Below are 22,819 nucleotides of genomic sequence, written 5' to 3'. Positions count from 1 at the left end.
AAACATAAACAGATTACGATAAGATAAAATTCGACCATGTATAGTAAGGCTTTTTACCTTCAAACAAAAAAAAGATACATAACGGTGTTTTTTCCCCTTCAAATGAATAAGTCATTACTCGACTAAAGACATCAGCTCTTTAAATTGTAAAAAACATTTGGATGGTGCAATGGATGAAATCGTCCACAAGACGGCAGTATATTAAGATACAGACGCTTCCCTACTTACGAACGAGTTAGGTTCCAAGCGATTGTTCACAAGTTAAATTAGTTCGTAAGTTGCTCAGTGCTATATTTTGTATTATAATTTATGTTTAAGGCCTATATAAGTATATTGAAGGTTTATATAAGTGCATTTGTATGTTTAAGGCTTGTATAAGTAACACGCACTGGTTTGTACTGAAAAAAAAACATTTAATAACATGGAGAGAATACATACAGTACTGTATACATACATTAGAGAGAGAGAGATTTACTAGAAACTGGCCGAAAGAAGCTATCTAATGACGATTGCAGTTTTCTTTTTTTCATCATAAATGATGCGGTAGTAGCACTTTACGCAATTTACGCTACCGGAAAAAGGCGCGCAATACAAAATCGAACTTACGAACATTTTTCGACATAAACGCAATTTGCAGAAAAAGAAAACTTCAGAGTTCGAAAAAGAGTTTAGGGCTCAATCAATCCAATGTTGAAATCAAATCAAATGTTTGTAATGGTGTCAATTGGGATTAAATGGATGTGAAGTGTCTGCTTTTTTTGTCTTCACATCAATTGACCAAAAGGTATAAAAATAGGACTTAGAAACTCTACAATGAGAGTGTCCCCCAAGGCCCATGTGGTCAATTGTATTGTGCCAATGCCCTTTAAAGTAAAATAGAAATTTACCAATGATGCTGTCGAATAAGATGGCCCCACTGTTATTTTTAAAAGCTGTTGGGGGAAAAAAAAAGTAAAGAGCTGGAGGGAGGCTGGTTCCTGACTGCTGGAAAAAAAGATTAGGTTATCAACTCTCAAACTCCAGGTACCCAGAAAAGAGGCACTTGGTGTGTTGGAAGGAATCAAATGAACATTATCTGCCAACCTGTGCCCAATTGAAGTAGCATGTTAAAACTTAATGGCAGATAATGTTCATTTGATTCCTTCCAACACACACCAAAGGGGGGGTGGCATTGAAGCAAATCTGAATGTTCTGGTGTTTGTATTTGTGGACTGTTGCAGTTGACACAAGGTCCCTCCAAACTCCACAGATTCCTTTCCCTTGTATTTTGCCATGGGTTACAGACAAAGTGTTGGAATAATGATCAATACCCCTTAAATCATTATTAGTAATATTTAATTAAATTTGGAAGACATCTTTCACATATCTGGTTACAACTTGCAAGGAGCCACACTCATAACACGCCTTCGTTCCCGAGTATTTCTGACGTCTTCTCTGTATTTAGTCCCAGTCTCAAATTAAAGACACTCTTATACAAAAGTAATTAACCAACCATGTTTTAAGGCTCCTTCATGGCAAAATTATTTAATGGTAACCCAAATTCAATACATCACGCCAGTGTAAAAGGATAGAAAGACTTCCAGGACACTTTGCCAATTATGGGTTGGGTTAGGAAGCCCTTTTTTTACCATTTTACTTTTCAAATACCCCATTTGGATGTATTGTTCCACCTTTTAAATAGGACTAAATAACATCAATCTATACAACAAAGGACCCAAGCCAAAAGCAGTTTCTTTTTTAACCTTGATTTTAAAAGATGATGGAAAGGCATCAGCATAATTCACCTTCTCCAATACTGAAAAACAATAAAGAGAAACAATTATAAATGAAGAAGGTTCAAAAAGATTCAAATAAAACTCACCTGAGCAAACTTGTGGATCTGCTCCACCACGGCGGCGAACAGCGCCCCCACGCTCTCGTCTATCAAACCCTGCATGTAGTGGACGGCCTCCTCGTCCGACAGGTCCAGCCGGAACTTGTCCTGCACCTTGCGCACCGTCTTGTCGGGCTCGAGTGCGATGTCAGGGATGTTGGCGTCCACCATCAGCGAGAAGAGGTTGAGGATCAGGTTGGAGTAGCGGCGCAGGTGCAGGAAAGCCGTGTAGCACTGTTTGCGGAACTCCTGGTACTGCTCGCTCTGCGTGCCGCCCATGCCCTCCACCATCTCCTTGCTCAGCTTCATGGGGGGCGGGAGCGGCTTGGGGTCGCGGCCCAGGATGTAGCCAAAGTCGATGTGGAACAGCTTCCCTAAAAACAAATACTAGATTGTTTTCTGCCAAACATGGACACCTTAAAATTCCTACCTGTTCTGGTCAGGAGAAGATTGTCCAGATGTCGATCTCCAACGCCCAAGATGTACGTGATCACGCAATATCCAGCTGAAACACCCAAGAAACATTGATGAGAATCCGGAATAGAAATCCAACCATCTCCAAAAACACTCACCACAACTTTTGACATAAGTGTCCATCACTTCAGGACTGATGCCGTAAGGTCCTTTTTCACTGGGTGCGTACTTCCTGAAAAAACTCTGCAACAAGAAAGAAACATCATTAACAGTCAACACACTGGGATGACATAAACGAGGTCGATACGCAACCTGAATGTTGCCTTCCGTGGCCAGCACCTCAGCAACCGGAACCGACTGTACAAACTGCATGAATCCTGGGGACAAAAACAAGACAAACTTCGATAAACTGTTCCATATTATCTGGGAGAAGTCTAATTGACCTTACCATGCTTTGTACTCGTCGCTAACACTTTGTACGGCGTCAACTTCAAGTCCAGATTCTCCTTCCTCAATAGCTAAAAAAAATAAACACATTCATTAACATTTTTAAAGTATTCCAAAAACAACACATGAAAATAAACACCACTAAACTTAGACTACACAGTAAAATGACAGTCTCAACACACTGTCACACATACATTATTCTATTTACTATTTTTTTCCGTGGCCCGATGATTCGCCTAAAGACGTTTCGCCGACGGACGTTTGACAGACGGACAGGTCGCCGAATGGACGTTCCACCGAACGGCCGATTGACCGTTCGGTGGAACGTCCATTCGGCGACCTGTCCGTCTGTCAAACATCCGTCGGCGAAACGTCTTTAGGCGAATCATCCGAGCACCATTTTTTTCCAATCATTCCAACACACACAACAGCCATATTCCAATTCTTACACTCAGACCACACAGTCAACAACACTGTCAAATCCACCAAATTTACTCTTGCAATAGTACACATACTACCACTACAAATCCCTACTTTGAAGTCTCAACAAAAACAAAACACTTGTCCTACCTTGTCCATGAGCGAGATGATCTGGAGGATGAGCTGGTCCTGTCTCAAGTCATCTCCGTGCTTGAATATGACCGGATAGGTGGCGCCGTCCTCCGTTTTGAAGATCAACTTGGCCGGCATCAAGGCACTCTTGACAAAAACAAAACAATCAGCATTCAGGAGACAACTTCTGACATAAAAAGAACTTGTGTCAAACCTTAAAGAGGGTCGCCGTCTCCGGGACGATGCCTCGGATTCGGATGCTGGGCTCCAGTGGGAGCGGGATGGGCTCCATTTCCGAGAGGCACACCTTCTCGTTGTCGGCCAACAGCGTCTGCAGCCTCTCCGTCTGGTTCAAAAAAACAAAACACTCTTTACATACTACTAGCATGGAATAGATTAACACTTTAAAATCTTTTTCTAATCCAACATTTCGACAACTACAAGAAAACATTGACTAACTTTCAAATTTTCCTTTTACATTTACACAACAGTTATTTTCTATTACAAATTAACATTAGCAAAAACATTGAGCCAATCCATTAGACACCAAAAATCCCTTCTTGTCACCTCAACAAATTTAATTAGTGTCTAATAACAATAAAGACCTTTCTAATTCAACACAATCTAAACACATCCATTGAAAGAACAACTATACTCTGGCCATTTCAAGAGAAGTGATACATTGACATACTAATAAATTCCATAACTAGCTTTTCCTTTACACAACTATTATCTAACATTCTATCCATTAGTTGGAAGACATGTTTATTGTAATTTCTAATTTGTACTTCACCTTTTTCTTACGATTTCCACTCTCCCTCTGCACGGCTTTCATCAACTGGACCAGGCGGTTGACAAAAGTCTGTTGGGTGGCCAAGAGCGAACGCATCACCCTCACGCACTTATCGCCCTGCAAAAAGAAACAAATGTCATTCAAACAAAACTACAATTTCACCTCCATTCTTACACACCTTAAGCAGAGCTTGGCTGAACCTCCTCATAACATTCAGGTACATCTCGTGGGTCTTGGGGTCTCGCTGCCTAGTGTCCTGGTCCTCACACTCCACAATAACATACCTGTACAAAAAAGAAACAAGACCATAACATTCGATTACTACAGTAGACAATCAAACACCAAGGAAGCGCCCAAACATACCAATACAAATAGTTGGCCAGCATGGAGTTCTTGCAAGCACGCCAGATGAGAAACGTACACAAATCTTGCTACGGGAAACCCGGGAAGGAGAAGAGAGAACACTTTCAGTCATCCAATGGCGTCAACTGCAGAGCAAGAGCAAGTGTCGTTTACGTCTAGAGTTTGACCATCCGCTGGTTCTTTTCCTTTCTGCGCACTCGGAAGGACTCCCCATGGCACCGTCAAAATTTGGGAACTGATCAATCAAAGTCACATGGAATTCGGTATGAGTTGTGCCCACAACTGTAGTTCCAACACTGCTGATTTTCTAAAATGGCACCAACCTCTCCAGTGGTGAATCATCTGAAAGTCCCTGGCCCTCTTTCTTGCTCCCCGGCTCCAGACCACCTTGAATATCGCTAAAGTTCTCATACTTGAGCGCTTGGACCAGCTGGAGAAGATACATGAGCAGGTCCTACAATAGAAAAAAACACCATAACACTGTGACTCTAACACCAACTACAAAACTCTAACACTAGCACTAACTACAATAAACTAACACTAACACTAACTACACAACTCTAACACTAACTACAACACTAACACTGTAACTCTAACACTAACAACACTGTAACTGTAACACTAAATACAGTAACCGTAACTCTAACAACAACACTAACTGTAACACTAACAACAACACCAACAACAACACTGTAACTGTAACTCTAACACTAACTGTAACACTAACAACAACACTGTAACTGCAACACTAACAACAACACTAACAACAACACTAACAACAACACTAACTGTAACACTAACTGTAACACTAACTGTAACACTAACACTAACAACAACACTAACTGTAACTCTAACACTAAAAACACTAACTGTAACACTAACACTAACAACAACACTAACTGTAACAACAACACTGTAACACTAACACTAACAACAACACTGACTGTAACACTAACAACAACACTAAAACCGCTAACAACAACACTAACACTAAAACCACTAACAACAACACTAACTGTAACTCTAACACTAAAACCACTAACTGTAACACTAACACTACAAACTGTCAATGTAACTCTAACACTAAAAACACTAACTGTAACACTAACAACAAAACTGTCACTGTAAAACTGTAACACCCAAAACAACACTAACAGTGTAACACTAACAACAACAACAACACTGTAACTGTAACTCTGACACCAACTGTCATCCTTCAGCACTTTCTATTTCCGTCCAAACACCCACCTCGTCGTCCGCCTGCTGCAATCGCGCCACGGCGTACCGCCGCACCGTCGGGTTAGTGTACTGCGACGACAACAGCTCCAGCGAGTCCTCCACGTCCATGGGCCTCCACTTGCCCAGCAGCTCCAAGGCCTGCTTGGCCTCCTGAGGCAAATCCCACTTGACGCACTTAAGGAACTTGGTCAAAGCCTGTGATGGAGAACCAAAATATTCAACTACATGAACAATTGGCAACCATTAATACAACGCCACGACCTTTTCTTGAGTAGTTAGGTAGTATCGAAACTTCCACACCAGGTCCTGTTCTTCAGAGCTCAGCGGCTTGGTTGGAGGGTAGCTCACAATGATCTGTCCAAACGCCAAAAAGCCGTCTATCATTTAGGAGGACTTCGAGGTCAACATCGACGGGAACTCCTCACATTGAGCTGGTCCCTCGTGGCGGCGTTGGGCTTCAAGTCGTGGTCGGAGGGTCCGCTGCGTAGACTCCGCGCCAGTTTGTGATGCTTGCTCTCCACCAAGTTCTCCTGCCGTGACGACAACGACAACAACCCCAATTACCTCCACTTCCATCTCCGCGCTACCTACAAACCAATTCCACTCACCATCCCCATCTGCGGATCGGGAACTTTTACAATTTCACAACTGGACTGCACTGGCGCCGCTTCATCTCCATCCTGAAAGAGACCCCACCCCTTTATTTGAGCATCAATACTGATGTGGCAATTTCCAAACTTCATGTTCCTAGAGCCTGTAGCCACACAAGACAGATATTAGCGCTTTCGACACACACTACACACAAAACAGAGATAATTGTCCAAATTACAATCCAAAGGTATTTACTAAACCAATCCAGTTCACTTTCTAATAATCACCAAAGAATAAACTACTCCATACTACATGTGTATTTCTGTTCCTTAAAGTATGCTTTCAAAAACTGTTTGCCTCTCCACACTGTCCCTGCTTTTATGAAAGACCCATTACAATTCGGGTCATGCCACCAGAACCAGTCAAAAAAGCAAGTGTTCACATCACATGACCCTGTCAGGTCAAATCAGAATACACTCAAATCCAACAGGTAGATATAGAACATTAACACTTAGGACCACACATGACACACTACAGTAATCCCTCGAATATCACAACGTCAACTTTCACAGCTTCACTACATCGCGTTGTTGTCAGGGGGAACTTTATGGTGGTTCATTCCATTTTGTTTGGCAACTTCATACACATGTGAAACTTCATATTCATTTTTCTTTTCCAATAAGGGTGACCCTAATTCGCAGCTTTTCGTTCATCACAGCCATGTCTAAACTACATTATCTGCGATAATCAAGGGATTACTGTATTTCTTCTTCCAAAATCCCTAATTATACACTAAATTGACTCATCTGATTTCTATCAATATCTATTCCACAAACCTAACTATTACTCCAACAAGTACATACCCGTCACTTCTTTACCTTTTCGTAGTAGACGACGCAGTACTCCTTATCGTGGGATTTGACTCGAGGAAATTCCACCATCAAATACATGAAATTGGAGCTGCGCTTCTCACTCTGCAAAAAAAGCAAAACACTTAGCCAAATCATCACCACGACCACACCGTATCCAAAACTCACCTCGTTGATCATCTCGATCTCCCTGAAGGTCAAGCGATCCAGCCAATCCACCTTGACCATGTGTCCCTGCCGATGGGCCTTGGTCAGCTGCGTGTATTACAACATTACCTCGAATTAGAACACATTTACTCACATAAAACATCCAAATACTGTTTGATTAACAAGTCATTTCAGGGCTTTGAGTTCAAATCAACAATGATACACATTGTAACTGTCCCTGCATTCAATGTTTTCAGTTGTATATTTTGTTCCTTTGCTTTTTGGATATTACATCATGTCAACCGTATTGTACCATTTGAAGCTTATAAATCGATTCTGTACATCAAAGAGGGGTCATGTGACCGTTACAGAGCTGTTGAGAAGGACCTCCTTTGTACGGACTTGTAACAATTGAAAGAGGACACATCCAACTATATTTGGTTAAGACTTAACAACTCCTAATTCAAGTCAGAAGGCACAGTAAGAAATTTGGAGTCGTCTATTTGTTTAAGAGATTCCTTTGTTGTCATTTTTGGCTGGAAATGAAAAAATGTTGGCCTAATTTTTACACTCTTGTCATTGTTTTATTCTGACAAGAAATAAAAACATCATTCCCGTCATATCAGTCAATGGGTGGTTTAAATCTGACCAGGATAACAACTTTAGGAGCACCTAAACACATCAACTACTATTCCAAATTGACCCCCAAATTATTATTCCTCTATTCAAGCCTTTTAACTATAAGCTTCATTCTCCATCAATGACTTTACCACACCAACAGCTCATAGACACATTTACACCATCAACAGCAAACTATCTATTTTACAATTTGGCCATACTTATCTCAAATCTAATGGTTCAAAGCTAGTGTTACAACAATTGCATTAGCTTTCCAACACTAAAACAACATCAATCTGTACTAAAAAAAAAACAAGCCATGGATACCTCAAATATTATTTTCAACATGGCCCCCGAGCTAAAAACACCACCAATAAAAAAGGGCACCTGCCACTCTTCCTAACATGAGTAAACATCCCATTACAACCAGAAACCTATTGCATTCAACATCCAAATGTCACTGGGAGACTAGAAATTCAAGCAATATCTAACCTAGCTTTCCTATGACATTAGATTCCTTTTAGATTGGAAATCAACTATTCAAAAATAGACATTAACACACAGGAAATAGTCCTGATGTATATCAAGACAACACCAAATGCTAGCAAAAATACACAAGTACTACTTTAGAATGCTCCCTTGAACAAGGTAGTCCCACTTGTCAAATCAAATACCTTAGCCAGCCTGCCCATCTGGTCCTCAGTCAAACTGTTACTGGTTCGCCCCGGCGTGGCGGTGGCCTCGGCGCCATCGCCCTCCACCCCGGGCCAAACCTTCAGGTCGTGCATGCCTTGTCTGAACATCCTGTGCCCAGAACATGAGGGGGGAGCAGTTTACTTCCACACGTTGCTAATGCATACACAACAGAGTACTCACCCATGTTTTCCGAACAGAGTCACGGTGGTACCCCCGACGGGGACGGCGCGACCGGGTCCGTAAATGTCCCACACCGTGAGGGCCACCTGGGCGCTTTGAGGTAAATCCGGGTACTTGACCGGCAGCCGCAGCCACTCGTTCCAACTGCGGGCGAGCAAACAAGCAGCTCAGCATTCAAAACAACAGCACGACAGGGTACAATTTATGGGCACAGATTTTTTCGCATTAATTATTCTCAATAATCCACCCACATTTTCTACATCCCGGAAATACAACCATTGTTTCCACATGTATTTTCCAGATCGTCAAATAGATCCATCGTGTTCATATATTTTTTGGATCTTGTTATATATTCCAAGTATATTCTCACCAGCCTATAGCCCAATTGACATTATTCACAGTAAACATATCATTTCCTTTAGCATTCTAGTCTGATGTTTGTTACCCCACGCTTACATTGAAATACACGTCTACTCATTACTACACTCTAGTGGTCAAAATAGGTAAAAGAAACACACCCACTTATATTCCAAACTAACGCCCACTTTGGACTGCGGGATGGGGACCTTTAAATGGAGTCCAAACAATAAAGTCTTTGTCTTTTCTCTTGCAATTAAACAAATATTCGAGAACTAACCGGGGATCCCATGACTATGTTCCGTGTCTTTAGCCAATAAATCCTCTAGGACGAAAACATGGCGTTGTAAATACGACATTGAAAAGAAAATAACGCCAATTATCTCCTAAAATCATTGGATCAATGAATAAAATATCACTTTTGAGGTGTGGAAAAGGCTTTTGTGATAATATTTTCATGATATGTTATATATCCTAAAGCCACATAAAGACAATAATCGTCGCACTTACTTCCAACGCGTGCTAAAGGCCTTGTAGGAGGTGCGCACCGGCAAAGCCAGGGGCTTCCCCTCGGCGAACACCTGGCAGGTGACGTACAAATCGGAGCAATCTTCTTGGTAGAGACCGGAGAAACGAAGCATGGGGTCTTCCAAGAGCGCTTTGTAACTCTTCTGTTCTCGCTTGCCTTCCAAACTGCCTCTGATTCATCGCAAAACACATTTGCACGCCTTGACAATGCATTCCTTCCAAACAAATAGCACTTCGGCTAATGACAATGACGCAGACGTACAATTCTTTTCAACTAGAAAGACATCTGATCCGTTTGGGATTCATTTGCCCTTCCAAATCAAATCGAACTGGACGCCTGGTGGAATTCATTATTGCCAATGGATTATGACAGGTCATCCGATTGACGCCGCGTCTAATCACAAGATCGGAATGAGTAGTTTTCGAAACAATACTTACATCTTAAGATGAACATTGATGTCCAAGTCGCAGCTGTAGACGTAGTTGAATTTATCCGTGTCCATTTTCAGCCGTGATGAAAACAACTACTAGACGGGAAAACGACACATCCGAGCCCGCTAGCGATGCTAACTCGAGTTGCGTCTGTCAAGATGCTCCGGCGTCTCGATGAAGCTAAAGAGGCTTTCTTTTGCAGACATCCGATGTTGTGGGTCGACGCTCAGTCGGGATCAACTCTTGCGGTCATCGTATTACAAGCCGATCTGTCACTTACAATCCTGTTTGTCCGGGAAATGTTTGCGCGTGGCTAACACATGACGCCAAATGCTACATTAGCTCGCGTCAGGCTAAAGTAGTCCACTACCGAAGCCGTTCCGCACGCCGTGCCGTACACCACACGATCGATTCACTCGTGGCTCGATCGAAATGTCTGTCAAGCTAGTACATAGGTAAGTGGGTGGGAATTAGGAGTAGATGCACTGGTGTGCTCTTACGCAGACCAGGTCAGAGGTCACGTCGCCACTTGTCGGCCATATTGCATCGGGGCTGTTTCCTATCTAGAATATAATAATCAACGAGGTTCTATTTGAATCTCTTTTTCGAACCAATTGTGCTGTAACTAAAAAGACAAACAAAGAAACTTGAACACATTGACACAACAACAATGTATAGTAAGACTTTTTTCCCTAAAAAACGACCATGTATAGTACGGCTTTTCCAATTATTTGCTTGCAGTTGTTGCTGTGGTCCAGTGACAAAGACATTGGGTCAGAACCTGAGGTGGGAACAAGTTCAAATCACGCGCCCGTTTTCGCCCCGTCATCTTACTTGTCGTGGGCTTGAGTCGCAGAGTACCAAGCATCACATCTTCGCCCAAAACATGGTGGTCCAGGTGGCCTTGCTCGCCATTTCCGTCACCCTGAGCGCGTACGCCTGCAAGGTGGTCAACTGCTGCGGGCCGGGGCCCAGAACGGTGAGATTGCCAGGCGGCGGCGGGCGGGAAGGGGCGTCTTGAAGTCCTCCAAATTCTTCCGTCTTCTTGCAGCCGGTGATCATGCTGAACATCCCCAGGCCGAGTGGTCAGCAGGCGGAGAGATGATCCAAGTGTGAGAAAATAGAATGTTTATTTGTATTTTTGGACACACTTTTTACAGACTCCAGATAACTACTTACGTATTTTAACATTTCAAACTTTTTATACAGGAATTCATCATCTTTGTTTACTCACGGACTGACAGCATGTCCAATGGCAAGCACCATTTAGCTCCTCCATTTCGGATCTAGAGTTAAACTCAATTAAAGAGCTTTTAGTTTTGAACCACCACACTAGTGTCATTCAAAGAGTTCAGAAATCATACATATATAGATCTAGCAACAATTCATACAAAAAAAGCAAACTAATAAAAACGAGATGATAGAACGGGCTCCGATATGGCGTTAAAATGCTAGCTGGCGCGCTTGAAATTTTGCTTCTGAAAGCAACATGTTTTGGATATCATGGATATCAGATCGGTCACAATGGACAGTTTAACGCGTCTTCTCTTTCAGCAGCGAGTCCGCATTTCAATGCCATATCGGTTAACGCCGCATTTTGAGGGCGCTCATCTCGGGGCCGCTTCAGACTCCTCCCGGTATCCAACTGGCCTCGCTTGAGGCGGATCAGATCCCCCCACAGCAGGGAGCGACGGCAGGACGGACACCGGCCCTCCACGGGTAAGAGCTGGGACGGTTCGGATCGCAGGAATTGCCGGGCCAGGCAAATCACGTGGCTGCGCATTCCGCAAGACGCGTGGACGCAACGTAGCGCTTGGGACGCCTGGGGAGAACGCCAGCCGTGAGTCCGCCGTCGACAAAAAATCCCATCGGGGGACTCACCTCGACTCGGGCCTCGCATACGAGACAAACGCCAGCGTCCTCCGGGTCCGGGCTCCGCGTCGACTTTTTGGTGGCCACGGCGCCGAAAACCACGGGGACGTGCGGCGGGGGTCTCAGGGTGGGCTCAAAGTCCAACTTGTAGTCCGCCTTGAGCCAGCGGACCGTCAGGGGGAGTCGGCGCCAGGGCGTGGCGCGTAACATGTTGGAGACCACGCGCCAGTGGAAGCGCAGGCTGGACTCGTTCCTGGCGCGCCGGGTCACGTGGGCCAGACGTCTGGAGACGTGAGGGTTCTGCCACGCCCACTCAAACTATCCCAGATAGACCCACGTTAACTCACTCGGAAAATATGGCTAGGTACCAAAAATGAGACCAGCACTTTCCCATTGGACTATGGTCTGTTAATTCACCGGCTGCCATTGACGGAGCCAGACGCCCGATTCCTATCTATTTAGATTAGTTCTTTCGCCCCTCCCACCTCTCACACACAAGCCAGTCTTCCCAGTTTCATTTAATGAGACGCCCGTCCTTGTCAATGGCAGCCAATGGGAATGCGATGAAACATAAAAATACCTTACAGAGTTATTGAGAGTTTAAAGCAAGACGTCACGGGTCAGAAAATGCTATTTCTCCGTCACTCTCCATTATAGTATAATCACCCCCTGGCCTGGTTTTAATGTCTGAAAAGCTCTAGTATTTGTATTTAATCATGAAATGCTGCTAGGAAGTGGATTTCACCCCATTTGTGCATTGATTGTTTTCTATGTGTCGCAGCTGTAGCTGCAGTAGAGGTTTTATAGCCATGAAATAGTTTTTGAGGGTTGGATTGATACGTTGAAGGCGCTACCAGAAAATACACGGACCGCCACTGCATTATACGGTCACTTCTATGTCATCTGACTGGTCGCCACTGACGGCGCGAGACGTCCAATTCGACTTTGGAATGGGCATCTCCTGCTGTCAACGGTTTAAGAGACATTTGACGAGAAACGGTGTTTCCCTTACCGTCAAGGCAGCGATGTCAGACGGGAAGCCGTGGATGACGAGCACCATCTCCCTGGACGAGAAGCAATGTTAAGTGATGGAAGGAAACGAGGACTTTGCGTACGTACCATGGTCCTCTTCCACTGGTCCTCTTCGCTCCTCCTTTGTGCCGACCGGCATTGTGTTGTCGAATCCTGCGTTCGGGGTTGACGGTAAAGCCAATGTATATTCGCCCTTTGAATTTGGGGTTGAGACAGTACAGCATGTACACGCCAAAGAAGTTTTCCACCACGTCAGCCATAGACTAATTTACCTAAATGAACTCGAAAGACAACTAAATTGTCTTCGTGTCACTACGAGACCATTTTCTCCCCATCTCCGTCCAATTAAAACGATAACAATCCTCCATTTTTTTTTTAAATTCAAAAAGTGTCGTCCATTGGTATATGGTCCTCTCGGTGAGGAGTCCCGAAAGGTGCCTGTTTAAAATCATGTGAAATCCGCTGTCGTCATTGTACTGCCGACATGAAGTACGAATATTTGGTTTTACGTTGCATTTTAATTTGGAGTTATTGGTTTCACATTTTTGGGATTTTGTTAAATAGCACGGAAAGTAGTACTTTAATGCAGGCGTTTACAGACTTGCTACTTCTAATAACGCGGAGGCAAGCTGCTCTGTGATTGGATGGTTAACGGGACCAAATGTTTGTAAACAGATTTAGAAAGCATGTCATTATTGGGATTTTTCCGGCTAATGAAAAAAAGGTAGCTTTTATTATTATCGAGGATAAAAAAATAAAAATGTATGCGTGCAACTTTGCTTGTTAGCAGTCCAGGATATTGCCTGTTTTAATATACATATTATTACAGTAGTTAATAACGTACCTTGCTGTGTTACTAAGGCACAAAAACAGTGGTTTGAATTTAGACCTTACCTTTGTTATTTTTTAATATCTTTGAGGGTAAGTATCTTCAATTTTGATTAGACATTTAAGGCAGGCATTCTACCGCTACCTCTGCAATTTCATTGCATCAATCGAATGTGAAACTATTTGGATTTCTGGCTACAACGTTGAGTATGTATTTTGTTTTCACTTCTTACAGTCATTGTAATAAAACGGACACCTTAGGTTTGATACAACCATTTTCTCCATTTAAGAAAACAATTGATATTTTTGTGGAAAAGCGAAAATATTTATCCCATTTTCTCGTTTCAGACATGGCTATCACATGCGATCACATTCGAGATAAACTCAAAACAGAGCTTAGTGCGGCGTACGTTGTAAGTAAATTTCTGCTTACCTTCATTTTATTGTACAAAAAATACGTGTACATTTGCCTTGTCTTGCAGGATGTGGAAGATATGTCACCCAATAGATGTGCAACCAGTTTTAAAGTGCTTGTGGTGTCTTCCCAGTTTGAGGGCAAACCCTTGTTGCAGAGGCACAGGTACAATTCAATACATTGATGACATTTTAATTCAAAATAATGAAGTGTTTCATAGATGTATTCAAATAGAACATCTCTACAATGATCAATACAGTGGTTTTAATGTCATGATGACGTGTTACGTTACCAGAATGTGCTTGTCGTCGTCAGGATGGTGAACACCTGCTTAGCGGAGGAACTGAAAGAAATCCACGCACTGGAACAGAAAACCCTGACGCCAGAACAGTGGGAGAAACTACAAGCCAAATGAGAGTCCTGCATTTTTTTGCTTGTTTTTTTGCAGATGTATAAATGCTACGGAATAAGCCACGGGTAATAAATGTGGAGAAATCAATTTGCTTTTCTATCTATGACTAAGCCATGGAAATGAGCTCATATTTTCAATTTTCACCAGGCCATCCCAATTACGCGTGAACCGTGAAGGCGGCGTTCAGTGAACAGTGAGATACTGTTAGCGTCCCATTTTACGTGGATGGGATTGGTGGCTTTTTGTTGACGTTTGCTGCCCCCCCCCCTCCTCCCCGAACTACAAGTCCAACATAGACACTTAAGACCCCCTCTTTGTCCCTTCCATTAAGGAAAGTGGCAGAAGTAATCCTCCCACCCTGCGCCACCGACGCCTTGCTCGCCGACTCGAGAAATCGAATCAACCCGATTTTACGGGGGAAAGCTGCTTTCGTAAACGTGGGTTATCTTTACAAAACGCGGCCTCCAGGTTGAGAAGTTCTCTCGTAACATGATAAAATGGCTTTCGTTTTTTTTCCCCACCCCCTTAATTGGAAAGACCGACGTTCAACATGGCGTGCAGCTCCCCGGGCTCGTATCCCAGCAGCCCTTGCAGGTTGCAGACAAAGCGATAGACGTAGCGCTTTCCCACCGTCTTGCGGATGATGTTTTTGTCGTAGTAGTAGCGCAACCCGCGGCTAAGTTTCTCGTAGTTCATCTTGGGCTTGTGCTTGCGCCGACCCCACAAGAGCGCCACCTTGAAGCGGGCGTGAGAGCGTTTTTGTACGGCCGTCGCCGCCAAGCGGCCCCGACGCCGGCGCAGGCCTACCTCGTCCGGGTCGGTCAGCTTGAACTCCCAGCCGTCTCCGGTCCAGCTGATGCACGAACGGCAGCTACGGTCGGTCAGAAGCTCCAGGAGAAACTGCCACAGCTGGATGGGACCGCTTCCTGTCGACCACGACGGCGGAGCTCAAGATCCGACGTCGTCATTTGACGTCCGGCGACGCTCACCGGTGTAGCCGGCCAGCACCGCCGCGGGGATGACGGCCGAGCCCGCGTCCGCCTCCGCCTGGACGCCCACGTAATCCCTGAAGCTTTTGTAGGGTTGGGCCAAAGGAAAGGCATCCCCGCCCGGGCTTTGGTCCTCGTGGTGGACCCCGCCGTTCCACGTCAGATGGGCGTCGGGAGACACGTCGACGGCGCTGTCTGGGAGGGCGAGGCGACTTAGGTGAGGATGCCTCGCAAAGCAAAACGATACATAAGAAACCGGGAAGCCAGCCACCATAGCGTACCGTGACTGGCGATCCGCTGGCAGGGAAACGAGAAGGAGCCCGACGCCAGTCCGGTGGCGCGGTGGCGATCGGCGTCTGCAGACGAGAAGCCGTTTCAGCCGGGGAAATGGATGAAGTCGCCGGATTTCCAAAAAGTCACCTCGTCGCATGATCTCCAGGTGTTCCCACAAGATCTCTCCCGCCGTGCCGTCGGACACGAGAGTCAAGAAATCCTCGCGGTCCATCCGGCACAGTTCCAGACCGCGTAGGCCTTTCAAGTCGGGACCCGAGCAGGGTAGCCGGAACTCGGCCCGACACCAGTCCAGCCAGTGGCTCACCTCCCACTCGGACCACAGAGTCGGATCTGGAGGACGGGAAGTAGGGGGGGCTAGAGAATCCGGACCGGGGCGGTTGACGAGGGGCGCTCGCTTTACCTTGCGGGAACCGGTGGGTGAGTCTCTCTTGGGCGAAACCGGCAAAACTGGCTCGCAGAGCCTGGCACAGAACCTCCTTGCTCGTCGGGGTCAGCGGGGGAACCTCCAGGGGGTCCGTCTCTGTCGCGTCCACCGGGTGCTGATCTTGAGGGCCAAAGACACATCTGGCGACTTCAACGAGAATCATTTAGATCCAGAAGAGAAAAACAAAGCCAAAGCCGGAATGAGTCCGAAAACGTGATCTTACCGTAAGCGCTGCACTCCATCGCGGCGTGAAGAAGACCACAGGTGAGACCTCAAATGGAAGCGGGCCGGCGGGGCGCGCTTTAATAGGATGGACGACGGGAGGTGGGAGGGGGAGGAGCCTCGGGCTCTGATTGATAGTTGTCAATCACGGGGGCGGCGATCTTATTGGACGGCGACCATTTGATTCATTTTGTTTATTGGTTACGGTCACGGACAAAAGACAGACAAATTGGGCGCGAGCCGTTACGCTACGCCATCTAAATCGGACACACACGAAACACGGACGGTTAACAACTTAACGTTATGGCGAGGTCTGGCGTTGTCTAGACGAGAGACGGATGGCGGCGTGCAGGCGGCGTTACTGGCGTTTGGGAATGTTCGTCAAGGCATTCTGGGTGTGGAGCGAGCGGTTCTGGACGGCGTTTGAGTGGCAGTTAGTGAAAGCAGGGGGGGGGAAAGGTCAAGGGCCGCAAAGGCCAGAGGCTACGTGGTCGCACGGGCGTGGGCGTGGACTCTTAACGGGTGTCGTCGGGGGCGGCGATCTTCTCCAAACTGGGCTCCATGCCCCAGATCTCCCTGGCATACTGGGAAATGGTGCGGTCGCTGGAGAATTTACCCGAGGCGGCGATGTTGCGGATCACCATCTTGGTCCACTCCTTCGGATTCTGACCAAAAAAACGCCAAAAGGGACGATTAGACCGGCTAACGGAGCTAACGTATTTCCAAAGATTGGTCTCCGGGGGCCAAGTTTTGAAAAATTGTGCTGTTATTTTAAAGTGCCAAATGACTGGCGTCAAGAAAATGCCAAAAATATTTTAGATCGGTCTATTCATCACTTTGGATTATTTTTAGATATATTTATTCAACACTAGCGGATTTGTGGGCTAATTTGGACCGTGTGGTCGATTGGTCGCGGTCTTTTGGTCGTCCGGACTGCGACAACGGGCGACCAAAAGACCGACGACCAAAAGACCAGCGACAAAACAGGGTAAAACAACACGGTCTACGCATCAATAAAAGCCAACAATGGCCATGAGCAGTTTCACTGTACATGCGCTGTCCCTTTAAGAAGCGACATCAGTCACGGTCTTAACAAGTTTTCCAACAAAACACAATAAAAGTACGGGAAATTTGGAGCTTTTCTTCAGCCTAATAATTACTAGGGCATTAAGTATGACTAAATAGTCATTCGCAGTTTGTATTTAGGGATTTTGAGCAACAATTTAAATGGTAATTATCAATAACCTTCCAGGCGACCAATCGACCGTGTACCAATTCGGACACCCCGGGAAGGCTTTCACCTACTGACCTGGTAGAGGGCGCTCACTCTCTCCTGGCATTTGATGTAAGCCTCGTAGTCGGCGAAGACCTTGAACCTACGGGACACGGTGGCGAAAGGTCTCAGACGAGAGCGCCGGTCTCGAATCCGGCGGGGTTTTGGCGCAAACCTGTCGTGGTGCATCAGCATGTTGACCAGATCCTTGAACAGGTCCACCTGGCGCGGGCTGAAGTAGCCCGCCGCGATCTGAGACACGGCCTCCTTCAACTCGGGGAGACGCTCGTAGTACGCCGTGGCGTCGTATCTGCCCGGGAATCGGGGGTTGAGAGCGCCGCCTGGTCGGCGAGAAAAGGCGTTCCGGGTTCGAGTCTCACCCGGCTTTGTCCAGAGCCTCCACGTCCTTCACTCTCATGCCGAAGATGAAGAGGTTCTCCTCGCCGGCCTCCTCCGCCATCTCCACGTTGGCGCCGTCCATGGTGCCGATGGTGAGGGCGCCGTTCAGCATGAACTTCATGTTCCCGGTGCCAGAGGCCTCGGTGCCCGCGGTGGAGATCTGCTCCGACAGATCTGCCGCCGGTATGACTGCGGGGGCGGAGAGTTCAGACTCCGCGCCGACCGCGCCCGCCCGGCACCCGGACCGTACCTTTCTCGGCCAGGGTGACTCGGTAGTTCTCCAGGAAGATGACCTTCAGGCGATCTCCCACCACCGGGTCGTTGTTGACCACGTCGCCGATGGACGCGATCAGCTGGATGATCAGTTTGGCCGTGTGGTAACCGGGCGCCGCCTAGACGCGGGCGTGGGAGGGTCAAGACGCGCCTTCACCCGGCGGGATTTTCACGCCGCGACTTTGCGGACGACGGGAGTCACCTTTCCTCCGATCATGACGGTCCTCGGGGTCCAGGCCTTGCCGGGTTCCTTCCTGATGCCTACGGTGGAAAAACGGAAAAGTTCCGGCGCTATTTTTTTCCCGTCTCGCCGACGGGGCACCCACGGTTGTAGAGCGTGATGACGTGCAAGCAGTTGAGGAGTTGCCGCTTGTACTCGTGGATCCTCTTCACCTGCACGTCGAACAGCGAGCCGGGGTTGATCTTCACGCCGTAGTGCTCCTCCAGGTGGGCGGCAAACTTCATCTTGTTCTCCTGCGGGGCAAAGGCGGAGCTTCGGAGACGGACTTTCCGCCGCCGCGGCCTGGCGCCGCTCCCCGTTTTACCTGCTTGACTTTGGCCACGTCTCGGATGAAGGCGTCGTCGTCCACGAAGTCCAGGAGCCCGTTCAGCCGGTCCAGATCGCGGACGTAGTCGTCGCCAATTCTCTGCGGGTTGGAAAAGGTCGTCCTGAAATGGTTCCACCGGCGCGAGTACGATTCCGCATTTTGGACGCCCCGTTTCAGCCGTGCATTTAAAAGAGGCGGGGCTTACCTCGGCGATGACCTCGGCCAGTCCCGGGTTACACATGAGGAGCCAGCGCCTGGGCGTGATCCCGTTGGTCTTGTTCTGAAACTTGTCAGGGTCCATGTCGTAAAAGTCCTTGAAGCTGGAGGAGAGCGTGGCGGCCAACGGTCAACGCCGGAGGGCGTACGGACGGGGCGGACGTTTTTTTTAGCCGGCTTACACGGTCTCCTTGATAATTTCCGAGTGGATCCGGGCCACGCCGTTGACGGCGTGCGAGCCCACGATGCACAGGTGCGCCATGTTGATCTTCTTGACGTCGCCCTCCTCGATGAGGGACATGCGGCGCAGGCGGTTGCCGTCGCCGGGATACAGCCGGCCGACGCGCTGCCGGGAGCGAGCGGGGAGAGTCGGCGTCGGCGTGCGCCCGCCACCGTGTCCCAGACTCACCTCCAGATGTCTTCTGTTGATCTCGTAGACTATCTCCAGGTGGCGAGGCAGCAGGTTTTGGAAGAGATCCACGGGCCAGCGCTCCAGGGCCTCGGGCAAGACCGTGTGGTTGGTGTAGGCGCACGTGCGGACCACGATGTCCCAGGCCTGGGTGCGAAGCGGGTTCGTGGCGGATCAGCGATCCACGAGAAGGCTTTTTTTTTTTTTACAAACCTTCTCCCATGGGAGCTTCTCCGCATCCACCAGGATCCTCATCAGCTCGGGGATGGCTAAAGCGGGATGGGTGTCGTTCAGCTGCACGGCGACCTATTGAGGCGCCGGAAGAACGGGGTTCGGTGGTTCGCCTCGTTCCTCGCCTCGTCCCATTTCGACGTACGGACCTTGTCGGGAAGCGTGGACAGATCCAAGCGCACGAACTCGGTGGACCCGAACTTGGACGCCTTGAATCGACGGATGATGTCCTGCAGGGTGGCGGCCACCACAAAGTACTCCTGCTTCAGGCGCAGCTCCTTCCCCTCGAAGAACTGAGACCAAGACTTCGTTAAAACAATTCGGAGTAAACGGCGAGGCGGGTACCGGTGCGCTCACATTGTCGTTGGGGTAAAGAACCCTTGAGATGTTCTCCGCCAAGTTCCTGTCCAGCACCGCTTGGATGTAGCCGCCGACATTAACTGGCGGGGCGGACGGCAAACGCCATTCAACGTCGGCGTCGCCCCGACGTCGCCGGCGTGCGTACTCACAGTCTTGGAGGTTGAAGTCACACGGGGCTTTGGCGGACCACAGCCTCATGGTGTTGACCACGTTGTTTCGGTAGCCGGGCACCGGGGTGTCGTAGGGTAGAGCCAGGACCACCTGGGGGGAAAACGGTAGGAGCTCACTCGTCGGGCGACACGAGAGACTCGGTCTCCCTCCCGGGACTTGCCTGAGTGTCGACCCACTTGACGCCGTCGGGCCCGTGCTCCACCCTCCCGTAGAAGTGGACCGGGCGCATGTACTCGGGGCGTGCCTTCTCCCAGGGGTTACCGTAGCGGAGCCAGTCGTCGGCTTCCTCCACCTGCGCCAATAGAGCGTCATCGTCAAGCGTTTGCTCGACAATTTGCGGTACTTCAATCGGGCGGATATTGGATTCAAGCATGGAAATATGGGTGGGATTATTTCCCCTTCGTTTTGCTAAACCAGGGCTATCCAAAATAAGTTTTTATTGGTCCGCAGTGAATTGAAAAAATAGCATTGGCCGGAAAAAAAGGCGAAATTCTCTCTCGCACTTTTCAGCGTCGCCACTAGATGGGGGTAGTGACATTAATGGCATCCCCATTTGCTACCAGAGTCCAAATATGACATTTTTTAAAATCAGAACAGGAAACTATGAAGTTTTGTCTTTGTTTTACATATGTATTTTCATATTTTAATATAATTATGGTATACATTGAGCGATCTTGGTTGTATTTTTACTGTTGCTAGACTTTTGTTCTAGAAAATTTGTGTCAGTCAGTCTATTTGTGAATAGTACAGAATGTTTTTGTTTATTTTAACTCCATGTTATTTTGTTGACGTATGCAATGTGCGTATGGGGTTGGAAAAATGTGCTATTGTCGCCAGGTCGCCTCATCAAATTTAGGACACGCCCACCCAAAACCGCCATACCTGCCGACCGTCCACAATTTTCTGATTGAAGATGCCGAACTCGTAGCGGATGCCGTATCCGTAAGCGGCCAGGCCGAGAGAGGCCATGGAGTCCAGGAAGCAAGCTGAGGACCGACATTGGGGCCATCAGAACCCGTTCCTCGAGCGACCGAGTGGGAAGACGGCGGCTCACCCACCGGCCAGACGTCCCAAACCGCCGTTGCCCAGACCCGCGTCTTCCTCCATGTCCTGCAGCTCCTCCATGTCCAGTCCAAGCTACGAAACAGCACCCAGAGAAGGTCTTTGGTGGGATAACCGGTCGCCGGCGGCGTCCCATCCCTCCGTTCACCCTACCTGGTACGTGGCCTCGTCGCAAGCGTTCTCCAAAGCCAGGTTGACCATGGTGTTCTGGAGGGTCCGGCCCATGTAGAACTCCAGAGAGATATAGTAGACCCGCTGCGTGAAGAAGGCAAAACGTGGACCGGTTTAACAAGACCAGATTTTGACCGGGAAGGAAGCGGCCAAGAAATTCAGCCCCGGTCCAAAACGGACGAGACGTCCGCCGACGTCAATGGCACTGAAAGATAAGCATTTAGGGCCGGTCCAGCTGAATGTATTGTTGTCACTGACAGGCAATAAGTTCGGCGAGGCCCAGTAGGGAAAGCAGAAGGAAATACTAATGAGGCCCGTTATGTAAGCACTTGTGTGGGATAAAAGAGGATTTGGTTGACATTGACATGATTCGGAATGGGTGAAAAAAATATCTATATAAGGCCGTGCTCTCTTGTGTCGCATTCCCACGGCCCCATCACTCATCACTGCAGCACCCCCGGCGCACGAAGGGCCGGCCCCCTCCCCTCAGCCGAGCCTACGTGCCGGACTGCGGCACACGACCCACGTACGACAGACAGTACCTTCGGGTCCGTCTCGTAGTAGTGCTGCTGCGTCCGAATCCAGCGACCCACCAAGTGGTCTCGGACGGTGTTCGCCAGCGCGAAGTAGTAGTCCCGCTTGGTGGCGACATTGCGGTCCTTGACGAGGGTGAAATGGAGATGTCGGTTAAAATTCAGCTTGAGGTCCGCTACGTTCTCTACGCCGGCCAGACCTCGGACCGAAATCTGTTTACGCTTTTCCTGGTCTGTCAATGGTTTAGACATGGCGACCGTTTACTTTCACGCCGTAATTAAGAGTTGAAATGAATAGCACCTGTGAAACCACAGTCCAGACGGAAGTCGACACTCTGCGCTATATATACGATCCGTCAAGTTAACGGAAGCGGGTAGACCTACTTCTGGTGGCCTCCTGTCAAAACAAAAGCAGTTCCGGTGAAGGCGACAAGTGCGTCACAAGACACACGCGAGGCTCCCGTCGACGTGATATGATGATTAGTCGTGTATATTTCACGAGAGCTTGTTTAAAGAGTTTTAACACATCATTGTAGCGGCGAATTTCACACTTTGTGGCCTAAAGTCAACATAGTTTAGGAAAAGA

At 47.7% G+C, this 22,819-nt stretch overlaps 5 protein-coding genes across 10 annotated transcripts; 1 reads left to right on the top strand and 4 right to left on the bottom strand.

Moving 5' to 3' along the window:
- Positions 1-1,318: 1,318 nt before the first annotated feature.
- On the bottom strand, positions 1,319-11,482 carry LOC144065782 (phosphatidylinositol 3-kinase catalytic subunit type 3-like). Of its 2 annotated transcripts, XM_077588898.1 has the most exons (24): positions 11,334-11,482; positions 10,934-11,162; positions 10,106-10,383; positions 9,650-9,838; positions 8,783-8,926; positions 8,581-8,710; positions 7,310-7,396; positions 7,151-7,246; positions 6,290-6,361; positions 6,107-6,211; positions 5,943-6,035; positions 5,691-5,876; positions 4,766-4,896; positions 4,596-4,677; positions 4,443-4,510; positions 4,258-4,363; positions 4,080-4,196; positions 3,501-3,632; positions 3,305-3,433; positions 2,736-2,805; positions 2,446-2,664; positions 2,304-2,378; positions 1,862-2,247; positions 1,319-1,795 (listed from the first exon to the last, which is right to left on the bottom strand). In XM_077588898.1, exons 3-24 carry the CDS (start codon positions 10,168-10,170, stop codon positions 1,781-1,783), a joined length of 2,697 nt encoding a protein of 898 aa, XP_077445024.1. In that variant the 5' UTR covers positions 10,171-10,383; positions 10,934-11,162; positions 11,334-11,482; the 3' UTR covers positions 1,319-1,780. The 2 variants fall into 2 exon arrangements, with proteins under 2 accessions (XP_077445024.1, XP_077445023.1); XM_077588897.1 differs by lacking the exons at positions 10,934-11,162; positions 11,334-11,482 and having other exon boundaries at positions 10,106-10,514.
- On the bottom strand, positions 11,213-13,885 carry slx1b (SLX1 homolog B, structure-specific endonuclease subunit). The gene is made up of 4 exons (XM_077588907.1): positions 13,091-13,885; positions 12,984-13,035; positions 11,981-12,289; positions 11,213-11,921 (listed from the first exon to the last, which is right to left on the bottom strand). The coding sequence occupies exons 1-4, from the start codon at positions 13,261-13,263 to the stop codon at positions 11,619-11,621; spliced, it is 837 nt and encodes a 278-aa protein (XP_077445033.1). The 5' UTR covers positions 13,264-13,885; the 3' UTR covers positions 11,213-11,618.
- On the top strand, positions 13,473-14,745 carry LOC144065789 (bolA-like protein 2). Of its 4 annotated transcripts, none has more exons than XM_077588912.1 (4): positions 13,473-13,492; positions 14,180-14,244; positions 14,314-14,411; positions 14,562-14,745. In XM_077588912.1, the coding sequence occupies exons 2-4, from the start codon at positions 14,182-14,184 to the stop codon at positions 14,659-14,661; spliced, it is 261 nt and encodes an 86-aa protein (XP_077445038.1). In that variant the 5' UTR covers positions 13,473-13,492; positions 14,180-14,181; the 3' UTR covers positions 14,662-14,745. The 4 variants fall into 4 exon arrangements, with proteins under 4 accessions (XP_077445038.1, XP_077445036.1, XP_077445035.1 ...); XM_077588910.1 differs by lacking the exon at positions 13,473-13,492 and adding an exon at positions 13,637-13,727; XM_077588909.1 differs by lacking the exon at positions 13,473-13,492 and adding an exon at positions 13,815-14,038.
- On the bottom strand, positions 14,046-16,738 carry LOC144065787 (protein C-ets-2-like). Of its 2 annotated transcripts, none has more exons than XM_077588905.1 (7): positions 16,589-16,738; positions 16,342-16,512; positions 16,068-16,271; positions 15,929-16,003; positions 15,648-15,842; positions 15,466-15,584; positions 14,046-15,393 (listed from the first exon to the last, which is right to left on the bottom strand). In XM_077588905.1, exons 1-7 carry the CDS (start codon positions 16,605-16,607, stop codon positions 15,184-15,186), a joined length of 993 nt encoding a protein of 330 aa, XP_077445031.1. In that variant the 5' UTR covers positions 16,608-16,738; the 3' UTR covers positions 14,046-15,183. The 2 variants fall into 2 exon arrangements, with proteins under 2 accessions (XP_077445031.1, XP_077445032.1); XM_077588906.1 differs by having other exon boundaries at positions 16,342-16,485; positions 16,589-16,736.
- Positions 16,739-16,766: 28 nt separating this feature from the next.
- Positions 16,767-22,592, bottom strand: pygmb (phosphorylase, glycogen, muscle b). The gene is made up of 21 exons (XM_077588899.1): positions 22,243-22,592; positions 21,683-21,784; positions 21,526-21,604; positions 21,350-21,453; positions 20,628-20,759; positions 20,446-20,557; positions 20,294-20,376; positions 20,086-20,229; positions 19,919-20,011; positions 19,706-19,852; positions 19,479-19,642; positions 19,286-19,400; positions 19,078-19,179; positions 18,859-19,006; positions 18,735-18,793; positions 18,510-18,651; positions 18,241-18,448; positions 18,036-18,170; positions 17,897-17,963; positions 17,085-17,252; positions 16,767-16,999 (listed from the first exon to the last, which is right to left on the bottom strand). Exons 1-20 carry the CDS (start codon positions 22,483-22,485, stop codon positions 17,103-17,105), a joined length of 2,529 nt encoding a protein of 842 aa, XP_077445025.1. The 5' UTR covers positions 22,486-22,592; the 3' UTR covers positions 16,767-16,999; positions 17,085-17,102.
- Between the last annotated feature and the right edge of the window lie 227 nt (positions 22,593-22,819).

The sequence above is a fragment of the Stigmatopora argus genome, chromosome 20, assembly GCF_051989625.1.
Source record: "Stigmatopora argus isolate UIUO_Sarg chromosome 20, RoL_Sarg_1.0, whole genome shotgun sequence".
NCBI lineage: Eukaryota > Metazoa > Chordata > Actinopteri > Syngnathiformes > Syngnathidae > Stigmatopora > Stigmatopora argus.
The sequence above is the reverse complement of the archived record's forward strand: the minus strand, read 5'-3'. Positions and strand labels throughout refer to the sequence as shown.